This window comes from Neolamprologus multifasciatus, chromosome 4 (assembly GCF_963576455.1).
Source record: "Neolamprologus multifasciatus chromosome 4, fNeoMul1.2, whole genome shotgun sequence".
NCBI lineage: Eukaryota > Metazoa > Chordata > Actinopteri > Cichliformes > Cichlidae > Neolamprologus > Neolamprologus multifasciatus.
The window spans coordinates 16,844,935-16,856,894 of record NC_140442.1 but is presented as its reverse complement, the minus strand read 5'-3'; the positions used below and the strand labels follow the sequence as shown (position 1 = coordinate 16,856,894).

At 40.3% G+C, this 11,960-nt stretch overlaps 2 protein-coding genes across 3 annotated transcripts in view; one reads left to right on the top strand and one right to left on the bottom strand.

Moving 5' to 3' along the window:
- Positions 1-1,638: 1,638 nt before the first annotated feature.
- bri3 (brain protein I3) lies at positions 1,639-9,366 on the top strand. Its single transcript, XM_085156608.1, has 3 exons — positions 1,639-2,242; positions 3,243-3,351; positions 5,406-9,366. The coding sequence occupies exons 1-3, from the start codon at positions 2,092-2,094 to the stop codon at positions 5,536-5,538; spliced, it is 393 nt and encodes a 130-aa protein (XP_085012734.1). The 5' UTR covers positions 1,639-2,091; the 3' UTR covers positions 5,539-9,366.
- The window catches only part of baiap2l1b (BAR/IMD domain containing adaptor protein 2 like 1b), a 29,220-nt gene continuing 23,452 nt past the window's right edge, over positions 6,193-11,960 (bottom strand). For both annotated transcript variants that reach the window (XM_085156606.1, XM_085156607.1), the window contains exons 13-14: positions 7,740-7,786; positions 6,193-7,657 (exon numbers count right to left, since the gene is read on the bottom strand). In XM_085156606.1, the coding sequence (XP_085012732.1) occupies positions 7,585-7,657; positions 7,740-7,786 (120 nt within the window). In that variant the 3' untranslated portion in view covers positions 6,193-7,584. The remainder of the gene's footprint in view (positions 7,658-7,739; positions 7,787-11,960) is intronic.

Below are 11,960 nucleotides of genomic sequence, written 5' to 3'. Positions count from 1 at the left end.
GCATTGCTCTCCCACAGGTTTACCATGAAAGAACAGAGGTTTATCCAATGCGCATGCGGAAACCACCAGACAAAAGCCTCTGGCCTCTCAGCTTCCCAGCTCCAGTCATTGTTACCAGAAGATGGACACCACTGAAAAACAGAGAGGGCTACAGTTCCCTATGAGTAGAAAACAAGCCAGATTTCAACGACAATGGCCACAAGATGGCAGTAGAGTATGGACATAAACAGGCAAAGAGCTTCATGGAGGTGAGGTGCTGAGGAGCTGAGATGAAAGGAGGGAGTTTGCTTTACTTTGGTATGTTTTAATTAATGCATTTCTTTTAAAGATTTGCCTTGACACACACACACACACACACACACACACACGCACACGCACACCTATTTCAATTTCTAGTCAATTTCTAATTCACTTCAAAGAGGTAAAGGCCTGTAGTGACCCTACACCTGCTTAATTTATATTTGGTCCATCCATATCCTGATTATGATTGACTCTTCCTTTGTTTTTGTTTTTATCCATACTTGGTCACAAAACACAAGTAGCCCTCTTGTTCATAAATGTACTCAGGCAGAGTTAAATTCCAAATTATAAACCAATTAAAAATAAACAGCTGTTATGTATCTTTACATAAATGTCAAGGATGTACTGTGCAGCAGGCAGAGGTAGGACCCAAACATAGGACTCAGACACAAGGGAATTAACTTCTGAAGGCATTTGCTGTGACACTGAACTCTATAAGAGGTACAAAGAAACACTAAAAGAAACAAACAAAGGAGAACTTCCGCTGAGATGAGAGAAAAAACTAATGTTAAGACAAGACCGATTAACCACAAGAGGAGACTAGACACTGATGGAGAGAAACTCAGAAATCACAAAGAGCTGAAGACTAACTAAAACATACTTAATACAAGGCGTAAAAATAACCATGAATATGAGAAGCACCGAATATTCAAAAATAAACAGCATTCTGCCCACAAACTAGAAAACACTGGGTCATAGACCCCGTACCATAACAATAAATTATTATATGTGTGCTGATTCAGTAACACAGGAATGTGGTGGGTGCACCAGACTGGGCAACATAACAAAAGTATAAATACCACCCAAGAGTTGATGTTCCCATGTAATATATTGATGCCCTTTGCTTACCAGGCATATGGTCACATGTGGCACCCACAATGCTACACTTCAGGCTTCGAAACCCATTCTCAAAACTATCCTTTGCTACTTCCATATTGAATTTGCTTGCAATAACATTTCAGCACATACATTTTTTAAATAATCTGCTGATTATGACTGGTTGCCATTGCCAGGAATTTGCTAGATCGTTTAGAATTCTTCAGCACTCCTATCCTCTGATTAAAAATGTGAACTCAATATTATGCAACGCTAGGTACTAATAAGGGCAGCAGTTATGTAAGTCACGGAGTAAACAGGTCTGGCTCAGGCTCTGAGGCATGGAAACAACAGCCAATATGATGCAAACCATCCCTGAATTATGAGCAGAATATCACCAAATATCAACTGGTAGTAGCAGATAATCGCTCTCTTTCTGTCAGTAAACTGCAGGCACTGCAGTGAGCTGCATGCAGCAAGACACACACGGCCTTTTATTTTTTTTATGCACTGTCGCTTTAAGAAGCCTTTCACTGCGCAGAGGCGCTACAGCAGCTCATCACATGATTCTTCTCTTGTGACAATCCGAACAGAAAGGAAAAGCCTTTCCGACTTCCAGCTGAGTTTTGCTGAGCTGCGATGACAGATGACTGTTTTGGTATCAGAGGACCAACTTTAAGGAGGAAAATGGAGTTGAGTTAACCATTACCAGTCACACTCAGATCATTCCCGTCTCTGAACTGGACGTTTGGGGTTGTTGCGCCGCCCGGGGGACAAAGTTGGCGCATGGAGAGGGACGAAGTTTCATTTTTGCGCAGCGTATTTTCTTTTATTTTGTCGCCACTGAGTGCTAGCCAACCTCCCGTAGCAACGAACGCCAAGTAGTTCAGTTTCGACCCCCTTTGTGTGCATGTTTGTGTGGCTGATTTGAGGTCAGACAACGAGACAAGTTGAGGACACGTTACGTCGGGCGAGATGGTGGACAGCAAACCTCTTCTCCAGGACAGACCGCCCGCCTACAACGCCGTCCCGGGTACTTACGACTACGGCCCGCAGCAGCAGCAGCACAACTATGGGGCCATCCCCGCTGCGGCCCCGCCGCCCTACGCGTACCCCGCTGGTCAAGGCAAGTAGTCTCATGTATTTCGCTCGTGTCCACAGTTAAAGCGCACACCGGAAAGTAAAGTAACTAACAAAACGTTAACCCACTTCCGTTTATGTTTAAAGGAAGTCTATTGTGGGCCTTTATATTCTATAAGTCTTTGTGCGCCACGCAGGTTTTTGGCTATAAAAGGAACTTTTTGTGAAACGTGAGAGACTTCGAGTTTTGTCAAAGACTAACCAGTTTCCTTCACAAGGCGCTCCAATGTTGCGCATGCGCTGTATGCGAAAAGATCTGGGTTAACCTGACTTTTCCCTCTCTTGTTTAAATTAGACAATATCCAGATTTAAAGGATTAATAATAAACAAATGCTGAGCTGCACAACTAGTCAGCAAATCACCTTTGATTGATAAATTTTTTTTCTTAATTTATTTGGAATCAAAATCATCTAAAGATGTGAAAGTTTTGACATCCAGAAATAATTCTTCTAGAGCGGAGGAGCTATGCTGTTGTATGTCTTTGTACTGCGTGACTGCTGTACATGAAGTACAAGGAACTCATCACCTGACTGTGATTGTATAAGGGCGGCATTCGAGGAAGCAATCCTGTGCTTAAATCAAGTTCTTGTAATTGCATGAAGCTTCCTGTTTACTGAACCACATGTTTGGTCTTCTCAACAGAGAAACTAGTCTGTCTTTTAAGCTTTATGGCACAGTTATCATAAATCAGCGATGTGTGTGTGTCTGTGTTTTTACGTGTTTAGTTAAGCTTCAGTTTTCTCTGAATGGCAAACACTTCTGAGAATTCTGGGTATCGTGTCAAAGGTCATTGTCTCACTTTGTGGGCTGCAAAGTAAATATGGCTGAAGAGCGAAATCAGCAACCCTCCAGTTAACACTCCTGTTGGTGCTCAGGGCAGTTTTATTGCAGTCTACGTCAGTAATATCTGACTGTGTTGTTCATGCTGATAAACACGGCCTCTGACCTGCATGTGACTTGTCTCACCTGCTTCTTTTAACCTGCAGGTTACCCAGCAGCCCAGATGCCCCCTGCTGTATCCCAGCAGCCTTACCCTGGGACTTACGCCATCATCCAACCCTCTGTAGTGGTGGTGGGAGGCTGCCCTGCTTGCAGGTGAGGACACGGACGTGTTAGAGCGTGGATAAGGGAGATCTGATAAAAGCTGGTGCTCACCGTGGTTAACCTGGTTTCAGAGAACAGTTCCTTTTGGGGCTCAGTTATGGTCTGAATGCGCACGTCTTAACCGCATGGGATAAACACGTTTTATTTTGCATTTCTATTTTCACTGGTCTGACACATCTCCCACCAGGCCTGAAGTCTTATCTAACTTTAAGAAGATATGACTTTCAGTTACGGCTGATGGTTTTATGTTGTTTTCACTGTGACTGAGAGTCAGGTGACTTCAGCCTCAGACATGTGATGGAGGCAAAGGTGACTGAAGCGCACAGTTCATGTGAATATCAAATGGAAATGACATGGACTCTGAATTTGAATAATAAAATGTACTGTATTTCATTTCTAGGGACTTAATTGTATAGTTTTAAATTTCTCAAGTTCAACAGGATTATTTATAAATTATTACTAAAATGAGAACGCAGTGGTTTCTGAAAGCTGTTGTCACCAGCCTGTTATGGGAAGTGAGATCCACACATTTATTAAACATAATCTAGAAAAAGGAGAACAAAATAAAATTGGGTACTAACCTATAACCAGCATGTGACTGAAATTAGAAATGACTGCAGCACAACCAAAAGAGGCGGCTATCCTGAAGGGAAAGCAGCTCATATAAGCTCCAAAAACAGGCAAAGTCATTTTTTTAATAGATATATTCTTAAGTTTCTGACCCATTTGAATGATTATCAAATCAAATTCAGATCAGAATATTGCAAATACTAATAAAAAAGCGGTTCTGATGTGTTTTTTCTCAGCTTTGCAACTTAGTGGAATATGAAGTAATGTATTCGTATTTCAAGGAGATTGTGGTTGATTGACTCGACTTACTAAGTAGCTAAAAATGCCATAAATACTCAACAATAACTAATTTTCTTCTTCACTCTTTTTTTTTCCATTGAAAGTTTCTCCACTTCCTAAAATCAGAATGATGCACAGCTGTGCGGCACTTTATCATTTAAAAGTCGACATACAACCAAACATATTTAGTCTGCCAGCAGTATGTCGGACATTCGGAAGACTTTGAAAAACACTGACGCAGTTTTAGTCAGCATTTGTGGCCATGTTGCTGGGGTCAGCGACGACCCGTTTCCTGGTACCAGTGTCCAAATAAGTTGTGCAAACACCCATGACGTGGCACATCGCACGATAGGTCAAACGGAAATGCAAGTTACTTTATTTTAGGAGCAATATAAAGGTTAAACACAGTTCACTGTCGCAGCAGGATCCAGAATTGAGAGGGAGAGAAAGGTCGGTTTTATTTAACTGAATCTGAGACTCTGAAAAGCTACTTCGGAAAACACCTGCTTTCATTTCTTCAGAGACCAGCTGAACGCGCTGCAGGGCATCCAGCTGATTTACTGGCCCCACTGGTCGGTGTAGTGCAGTCACGGGACCAGCTCTGTGTTTACTGTCACTCTGCATAAAAGCTCTTCCGCTTTCCCGTTTCTTCTATTTTTATAGATTATCAATCTTTGTTTCTTCTTCTTTTTCTTGTTATAAATCAAAGAGTCTAATAAGGGACGGCAATCTGACACTTTGTCTGATTGTTTGTTTCTAAGATTTTCCTTTGAGTTTATTAGTTATAATATTGAACCAGATGAGTAAAGAGCTTCTGTTTCAAGAATGAGGTCAAACGCCAACTGAACAGTTTCCTCTTGATGACCGTTTAGCCCAAAGCATCAGGCGTTGCTCGTACGAGAGGTGATTGGAGAGAGAAGAGTGTTCTGGAAAATGTTGTTTGAAGCATGTGGTGAAGGTCAGAACTCGTCAGAAAATCCTCACAGAGGATAAAAAAATCAGATTGAGGCGTAGGTGTAGACTTGGCTGATAAGATAAATAAAATATTTTAAAGGCTGGAATCATTGCTTTGGCTCTAATGTATGTTGTAGATAAATAAACAGAGTTTCCATCCAAACAGTCCTCACTAATGCTTTCGTGTGTGTGTGTGTGTGTGTGTGTGTGTGTGTGTGTGTGTGTGTGTGTGTGTGTTGCAGAGTTGGTGTCCTCGAGGATGACTTCACTTGCCTGGGGATCCTGTGTGCCATCTTCTTCTTCCCCTTGGGTATCCTCTTCTGCTTTGCACTGCGTCAGAGAAGGTGTCCCAATTGTGGCGCCACCTTTGGCTAGGGGGACCAAACTACAGCTCTCACACGCTTCCCATGTGCGCGCGCGCACACACACACACACACACACACACACACACAGATAATCCAGGATTTTCATTTTGTTTTCTTATCTTTTGTTAATATTGCACATTGCTGTTATGCCATTATGTTATATAAATATACGTATACGACAAATGACGTAGATATTACCATGATTTTCTATTAGAGGCATGTGTAGAAATGTGTTTTCATCCGCGAGCTGAGGATCTACTCTGACATGTGTCCAGCTGTTGTCAGTGCCTTCACTACATGCTGAGTGATCATTCGATTCCATCAGTCATGATTTCTTTCGACGATTTCGCTCTTTATCTGAGGATCTGAGCAGATTCCTTTGTTTTGCCAAGTCACATTTAATCAAGGCATATGTAGTTTTTGTTTTTGCCTGGCCCTTTTTTTTGTGGGTTAACCTTGTGCTTAGTTCACATTGCACTCGAGATCTTTGATGAATTAGCTTTTTGTTTTTTTTTCTAGGAAGTTCTTTTGTTCCTTATTTGTATCACGTGGAATGACACAGAACATGTTAGAGATGAATATAAATCCCTGGATATAAAGTGTTCCAGCTGAAACCCGAATCAGTGGACTTGAATTAGTTTTGTGTTTTTGTTTGTTGATATCATTTCTTGGGGCCATATTTGCACTGAACGTCTGATTGTTTTTCTTTTTTCTTTTTTTTTTCCTTTTCTGCTGAGTTGCGCTCTCCAGGGCCAATGCAGACCTCAGGTAGATATAATCTGAAATGCCCACGACTTTACAACCTCAACTGCGTAAGACTTCTTACTTTAAGAGGACACTCAAAGTCAAAGTGAAGACTACTCCTTTAAGAGTTACTTCAAGGAAGCATGCTGAATTTAAAGAACTGAAGCAATCTATCAATAATGTGTATAATATCTGGATTTTCTCTCCGCGACAAGTCAACGTGCACCATTCCTCCCAGCCAGACAATCAAGAATGTTCACGTCTCTGTATCTGCAGTATCACCCCGTCTACGTCTTCCATCGCAGCAAGATGTTATAAAACTGTCCCCCCGACAGAAGAAAAGGATCTATAACTGGATGGGAGGGATTTAAACAAATATCTTGCTTTAGAAAACACACTACGCACGCTGTAATGATTGAGGTTCTTACTTTTTATATGTTATTGTAATTAAAAATGAATACTATCTATATTTTTGACTTCTTGCCTTCTTTTCCCCTCCCAGATAAATGAATGCAGATGAAAAAGCATTTAAAGTCACACTTTTTCAGATCAACATAACCAACAAACTGAAGAAATAGATCTTTATTTCCATACAGCAATTCCTGTTAAAGGGTGTCAGGGGGAAAGTGCACACACTGATGGTTTTGTTATGTGTAGTCAATGAAGCACTGATTTCACAGATAATGTACGATGAGGTGATTGTAACATCTTGTATGGACAGTTTGAAGAATGCAACATATCGCAGTAAGTATGACTGTGTCGTTAAGGCAGCAGTGCGGTCTCCACGCTCCCGTAGTTAAGCTAGATGGCTAAGGACAAAGCATCTGTTGTGCAAATGTATATACAAGAAGGTATATACACAAGAGGACAAGTCACTGTACCACATCATATCAATATTAAGCATAAACAATCATCTGGACCCGAGGTTGAAATGCAGAGGTCCTGTACAGTACTTTCTTCCACCGTCCTATGGCAACAAATGATCTCTTAACAGTCACTTCTGTCAATGAACAAGCAACAACATAATTCCACTACTCTCTTTGACCGTTTTTATTCATTCATATCTTATGTGCAGGTCAGAATGTGGTAAGTATTTAATACCACAGAAGGGCAAAAATAGACATAGAAAATATATATATATATATGTTTCATAAATATATGTGGATCTGTTCAGTAAACAAAATGGTCCCAAAGTACTTCCATATCAGAGTTTATTTTCATCCAGATCAGGAGAAGCTGCTGGACAGTAAGATGACACAGGAAGTTTGACAAGGGTTTGTGTGAGTTGAGTGTGGGTGGAAATGTGGACAGATCAGATGACTGGCGCGGAGCGGTCGTTGGTGACAGTTGGACGGAGCCTGACTGTGGCGAAAGGGTTCCCTCCCCTGTGAAAAATGCAGCAGATGATGATGAGTTTACGTCCGAGTGACAGAAAAGCAAATTATCTCGCTCTTATGCTCGACTTACGCGAGGAAAGCTGGCGGGGGTCTTGCGGTGCCATTAGGCTGACTCGCCTGTGGAGGAGAAACAGACATGTATACTGTCACAAGCGAATCACGAGCCCAACCAAACACAAAACCGTGACACATTTGCACTTTTAATGCCGCGTTTGTATTTACACTCGTTTGATTTCTAGGAGAATTTAACACATATTTTCCACAGCTGAAGGATTGAACATGCCGTACTGAAAACAATTTAATGCCTCATGTCACAAGGCGGTGTGTGGAACCTGGATCTGCTGGAAATTCAAGTCTGTAGCACAATGAACCGTGCTAAGTTTTCTTATGACAAGCCATGGTGAATGCAAGTGTCTTAACAGGTGCTCGGTGCCTGGAAGGGTTCACCCATAAACTCCTTTAACAGATTTATAGCTGAATCATTACTCACATCTAATAAAAATTTGGATCCTTATTAGATACTAACATATTTTTCTTAACATCACAAAACTCTTGGTTGCACATTTGTGACTTTGCATGAAAACAAACAACAAAAAAGTCATGATGATCACGTTGGCAGTACAGAGAAAAATGTACCTGAACCCCAGCTGCACAAATATTGTAAACACAAATGTTTATATGTTTTTAATAAGTTAAATGTGGTGACACACTTTCTTACACTGCAGTTTGGAAAAAACAAAACGAAACCAAAACCTTTAAACAAAACTCCATGTTGGGTGAACAATTATGGGAATAATTACCTATTTTGTGGGCCCTGGTAGTGCCCTCTAAAATATACACAACAAAATTAATATATTTTCCATAGCCCCGAAAAGTGATTGGTTGTTTTAATAAATAAGATCATGTTACACTACACAATTTACTGCTCACTATAAAGTAAAGGTAGCAGTAGTAATTGAGTAATCTTTTTACACAATAGTGGTTTTATAAACTGTAGCTTGATTTTGTTCGTCTTCCTGGAAACATCCACTGTCCTGGATTTAACGAGCCTTCTGGCCTTCAATCTGCAGTACTCAACAGACTCCGCAAGAGGTCAGTAGTGGACCGATTGAGCGACATTGCTGACCAGGGCGCTTCAGTCTTGACACTACCCATCTCATTTCCAGAGAGGCCCAGCAGTTTCATAACTTGGTTACCTGGACTTCAAAAAGGATCAGCCTTTATTTAAAAGAAAAGTAATAATTTATCCTCTAAATAAGATTCTGTGGAACTTCCCTTAAACCAGGTCCTGGATTAAGGTTTAATATATCCAGCACTAACACAGAGTCACAATATGCTAGCAGACAACACAGAGTTCAGTCAGCTATGAGTATCGGCTTCCCTGATACTCTTACAGTTCAACTTTCTCTGTAGATCTCAATCTTTCAGATCATAGTCTCGCTTTTTCTGCATCTACACTCTATTCATTACTGTTAGTTGTCATCTTATCTCTCCCACACCCAAACAAACCAGTGAGGGTGCTTTTTTTAAACTCATCTCTTGTCTTTTTCTCTCACCTTTCCTTGTCTAGACCAACCAACATCATTTGAAAACAGGCTTTGCTGATACAGACTCCAACCAGTTTGTTGACATCAAGCAAGAGAAAGAATGTGGAAATACAAACAGGCTTTAAGCCATGGTGCTATGTAAAAAAAGAATTATGAACTAGCAGAGAGAAAAAAAATAACCCAAGAAAAACATCTAGTTTATACCAACAGTGCCAAGAAATTTATTCAGAGGTAATTACCTGAGATAACCACGCAGACTGATGCAGTATGCATCATTATGGCAATAATATTCCTGAATGTTCCAGCCCCAAGTTGCTAACTAACTTTACACGCATGCATAAACATGTGCACACACCAACACACAACCTCAGCCGCCCACTTTTTCGCCGAGTATTATAATCTGCTGTAGCTGTAGAGAAATTTTTCCCACACGCGAGTCTATTCTGGGATCCTGCATATGTCTGTGTTTTGAAAAGTTATGGCAAGGGTTCGTGAGTCACTAGGAAGGAATAAACTTCCCTGGAAGTGAACCCTGTTTATCCTGGAACTGGTGGGACACATGTAAAGCAGGAAGGAAAGGCACGAGGATGAAAAGATAAAGAGACAGATATGTGAGTGATGATTGAGTGAAAGAATGAAGGAATTGACAATGAGGGATAGTGGATATCGGGTTCACCCAGAGTGGAATTCCACCATAATGCAGAGCCAGGATGTAGACTGATACAACTGACAATGGACACACACTAACATTTGGTCCCACTAGTGTAAGTCAGCCTGAGGCCCTGACCAAAGTGACTGGTTAATAATAAATGCAGGCAAGGAGGAGAAGAGTATCTCCATTTGCCACCTGACCTTTAGGTGGGTCAAACATCAACCTAACAGAATAGCCACGGCGGTTGTGTTTATTTTGTTTGTGTTTCGTTTGCTTGCCTCATCTTCCATGTCCAGTTGTGGTCAGAAGTTACACACTCATCATGCGCATTAATGTCATGAACATTTTAGGCTTTTAATGATTTCTTTCAGCTGTTGGAACTGGTGGAATAGTTGTACAACATATTTGACAACTTTAAAAACAAGAATTGGGTGAAAAAAAGCTGGGCTTTATTTTGGATAATCTCTAATCCACACCAGGTCAAAAGAAGACATACAGGTTCAAATATATACATACACCCACTTCATCTTTTAATAAGTGGTGGTGAAAGTTCTATGATAACTTGACATGGTTAAGGCGTATTAAGTTAGGGATTATGATTGACTACAACTGTTGTGTCTTTGGAGCATTACAAGAATTTGTTTGACAGCACTCATCAGATTGACCAATACTTGGAACAATGGGAAAAGGCAAGGACATCAAAACTGACTAAGAGGGTGCCGACCAAGAAAGAAGCCTCTGCTCCGAAATCAAAAGCTTCAAGCTTGACTGCCCACATGGACAAGCCAAATGCTTCTGCCAAATGTTTTTATGATCAAAATTGAGCTATGTGGCCACAATAACAAACCTAAGATATCTGTACTTTCTGTGCTTCCAGAAAGACCTTCCCAATGGTTAAGGTCGGAAAACTTGTGGATGATGCATAAATGATGGGTCTTTGCCAGGAAATCAAACTAAATAATGCTACAAAGAAGAGTGGTCAAATATCTAATATCAGAATTATACAACCAAATACTTTTGATGGTCATTTTTAGAAAATCAAAAAAACAAAACAAAACAAAACAAAAAAAACCAAGAAATGTGTTCACAGGTTTGAACTTAAGTCATTGCAGATCTATTCTGAAGGGACGATGCAATAAGAAATCTTGTGAAGTGGGTCACATAAGTAAAGACGTTTAGGACCTTTGAAAACAAGCTACAGTTAAGGTTAAAGTAAACATGACTGCGTGTGAATATTCAATACATGTTGAGCGGATATTTTTCTGTGTATGTGCAGGTTTGAAGTCTACGTTTTGCATTGTAAACAAACTTGAATGTGCAGGAAAAGAAATATGTGCAAAGTCCATATCCAACTGTGGCTAACCAATATGAAAGGTTAAATGCACAATTTATCTGGACAAGCAATGTCAGAGAGGTGTAGTAAAGATGGTTGTAGAGCATATACAGAGCTTGTGTAAGTCATTGTGCAGACAGGTCATGCGCATTTAACCCGTACATACCACAATGCATTTACATCCAACCAGCAGACGGGAACAAAAAGGCCTTCCTAGAACCAAACCACAATTTGCCTGCCATTTTGCATGGCATGCAAATGTAAGAACATTGGTAAGGTAAGAAATAAAACTCTCAGAGATGGATGAAATAATATTAATATTTTAAAAAACATTGTCTGCATACAAAAAAAAAAAAAAAAAAAAAAAAAAAAAAAGCTTCTGGCAAAGCATGGCATGTCTGCACCATCACCCTAGATGATAAAACCTAATTTTCAATTCAATGTGAATGCCTCTTACTAGAGCAGCCTCACCCAGAGACCCATCATCAGCACCCTGGAGAGTGAAGGTGAGTCGTGGGACTACAACTTTGGACACAAAGTCAGTTTTTAGACTCAATATTTACTTTATTTCCTCAGAACACCAAGGCGCATATTCAAAATGCATTTCAGGTTGTGGATATTTTTAGCATCTATTACTACTTATCCCGTTTAGACTTATACTGTGAGAGGATGTGCATCAGAACCTACATTTGCAGTAACTAAATAAACTTTATACATGTGTCTCTCAACCCGGAAATAGGAATTTTTTAATTTTATTTT

Bases quoted from the DNA above. Each gene is read 5' to 3' on its own strand.
- bri3 (XM_085156608.1), top strand. From the start codon at position 2,092: ATGGTGGACAGCAAACCTCTTCTCCAGGACAGACCGCCCGCCTACAAC. The intron at 2,243-3,242 runs GCAAGTAGTCTC...TTTAACCTGCAG, and splicing joins CGCGTACCCCGCTGGTCAAG to GTTACCCAGCAGCCCAGATG. The intron at 3,352-5,405 runs GTGAGGACACGG...TGTGTGTTGCAG, and splicing joins GGAGGCTGCCCTGCTTGCAG to AGTTGGTGTCCTCGAGGATG.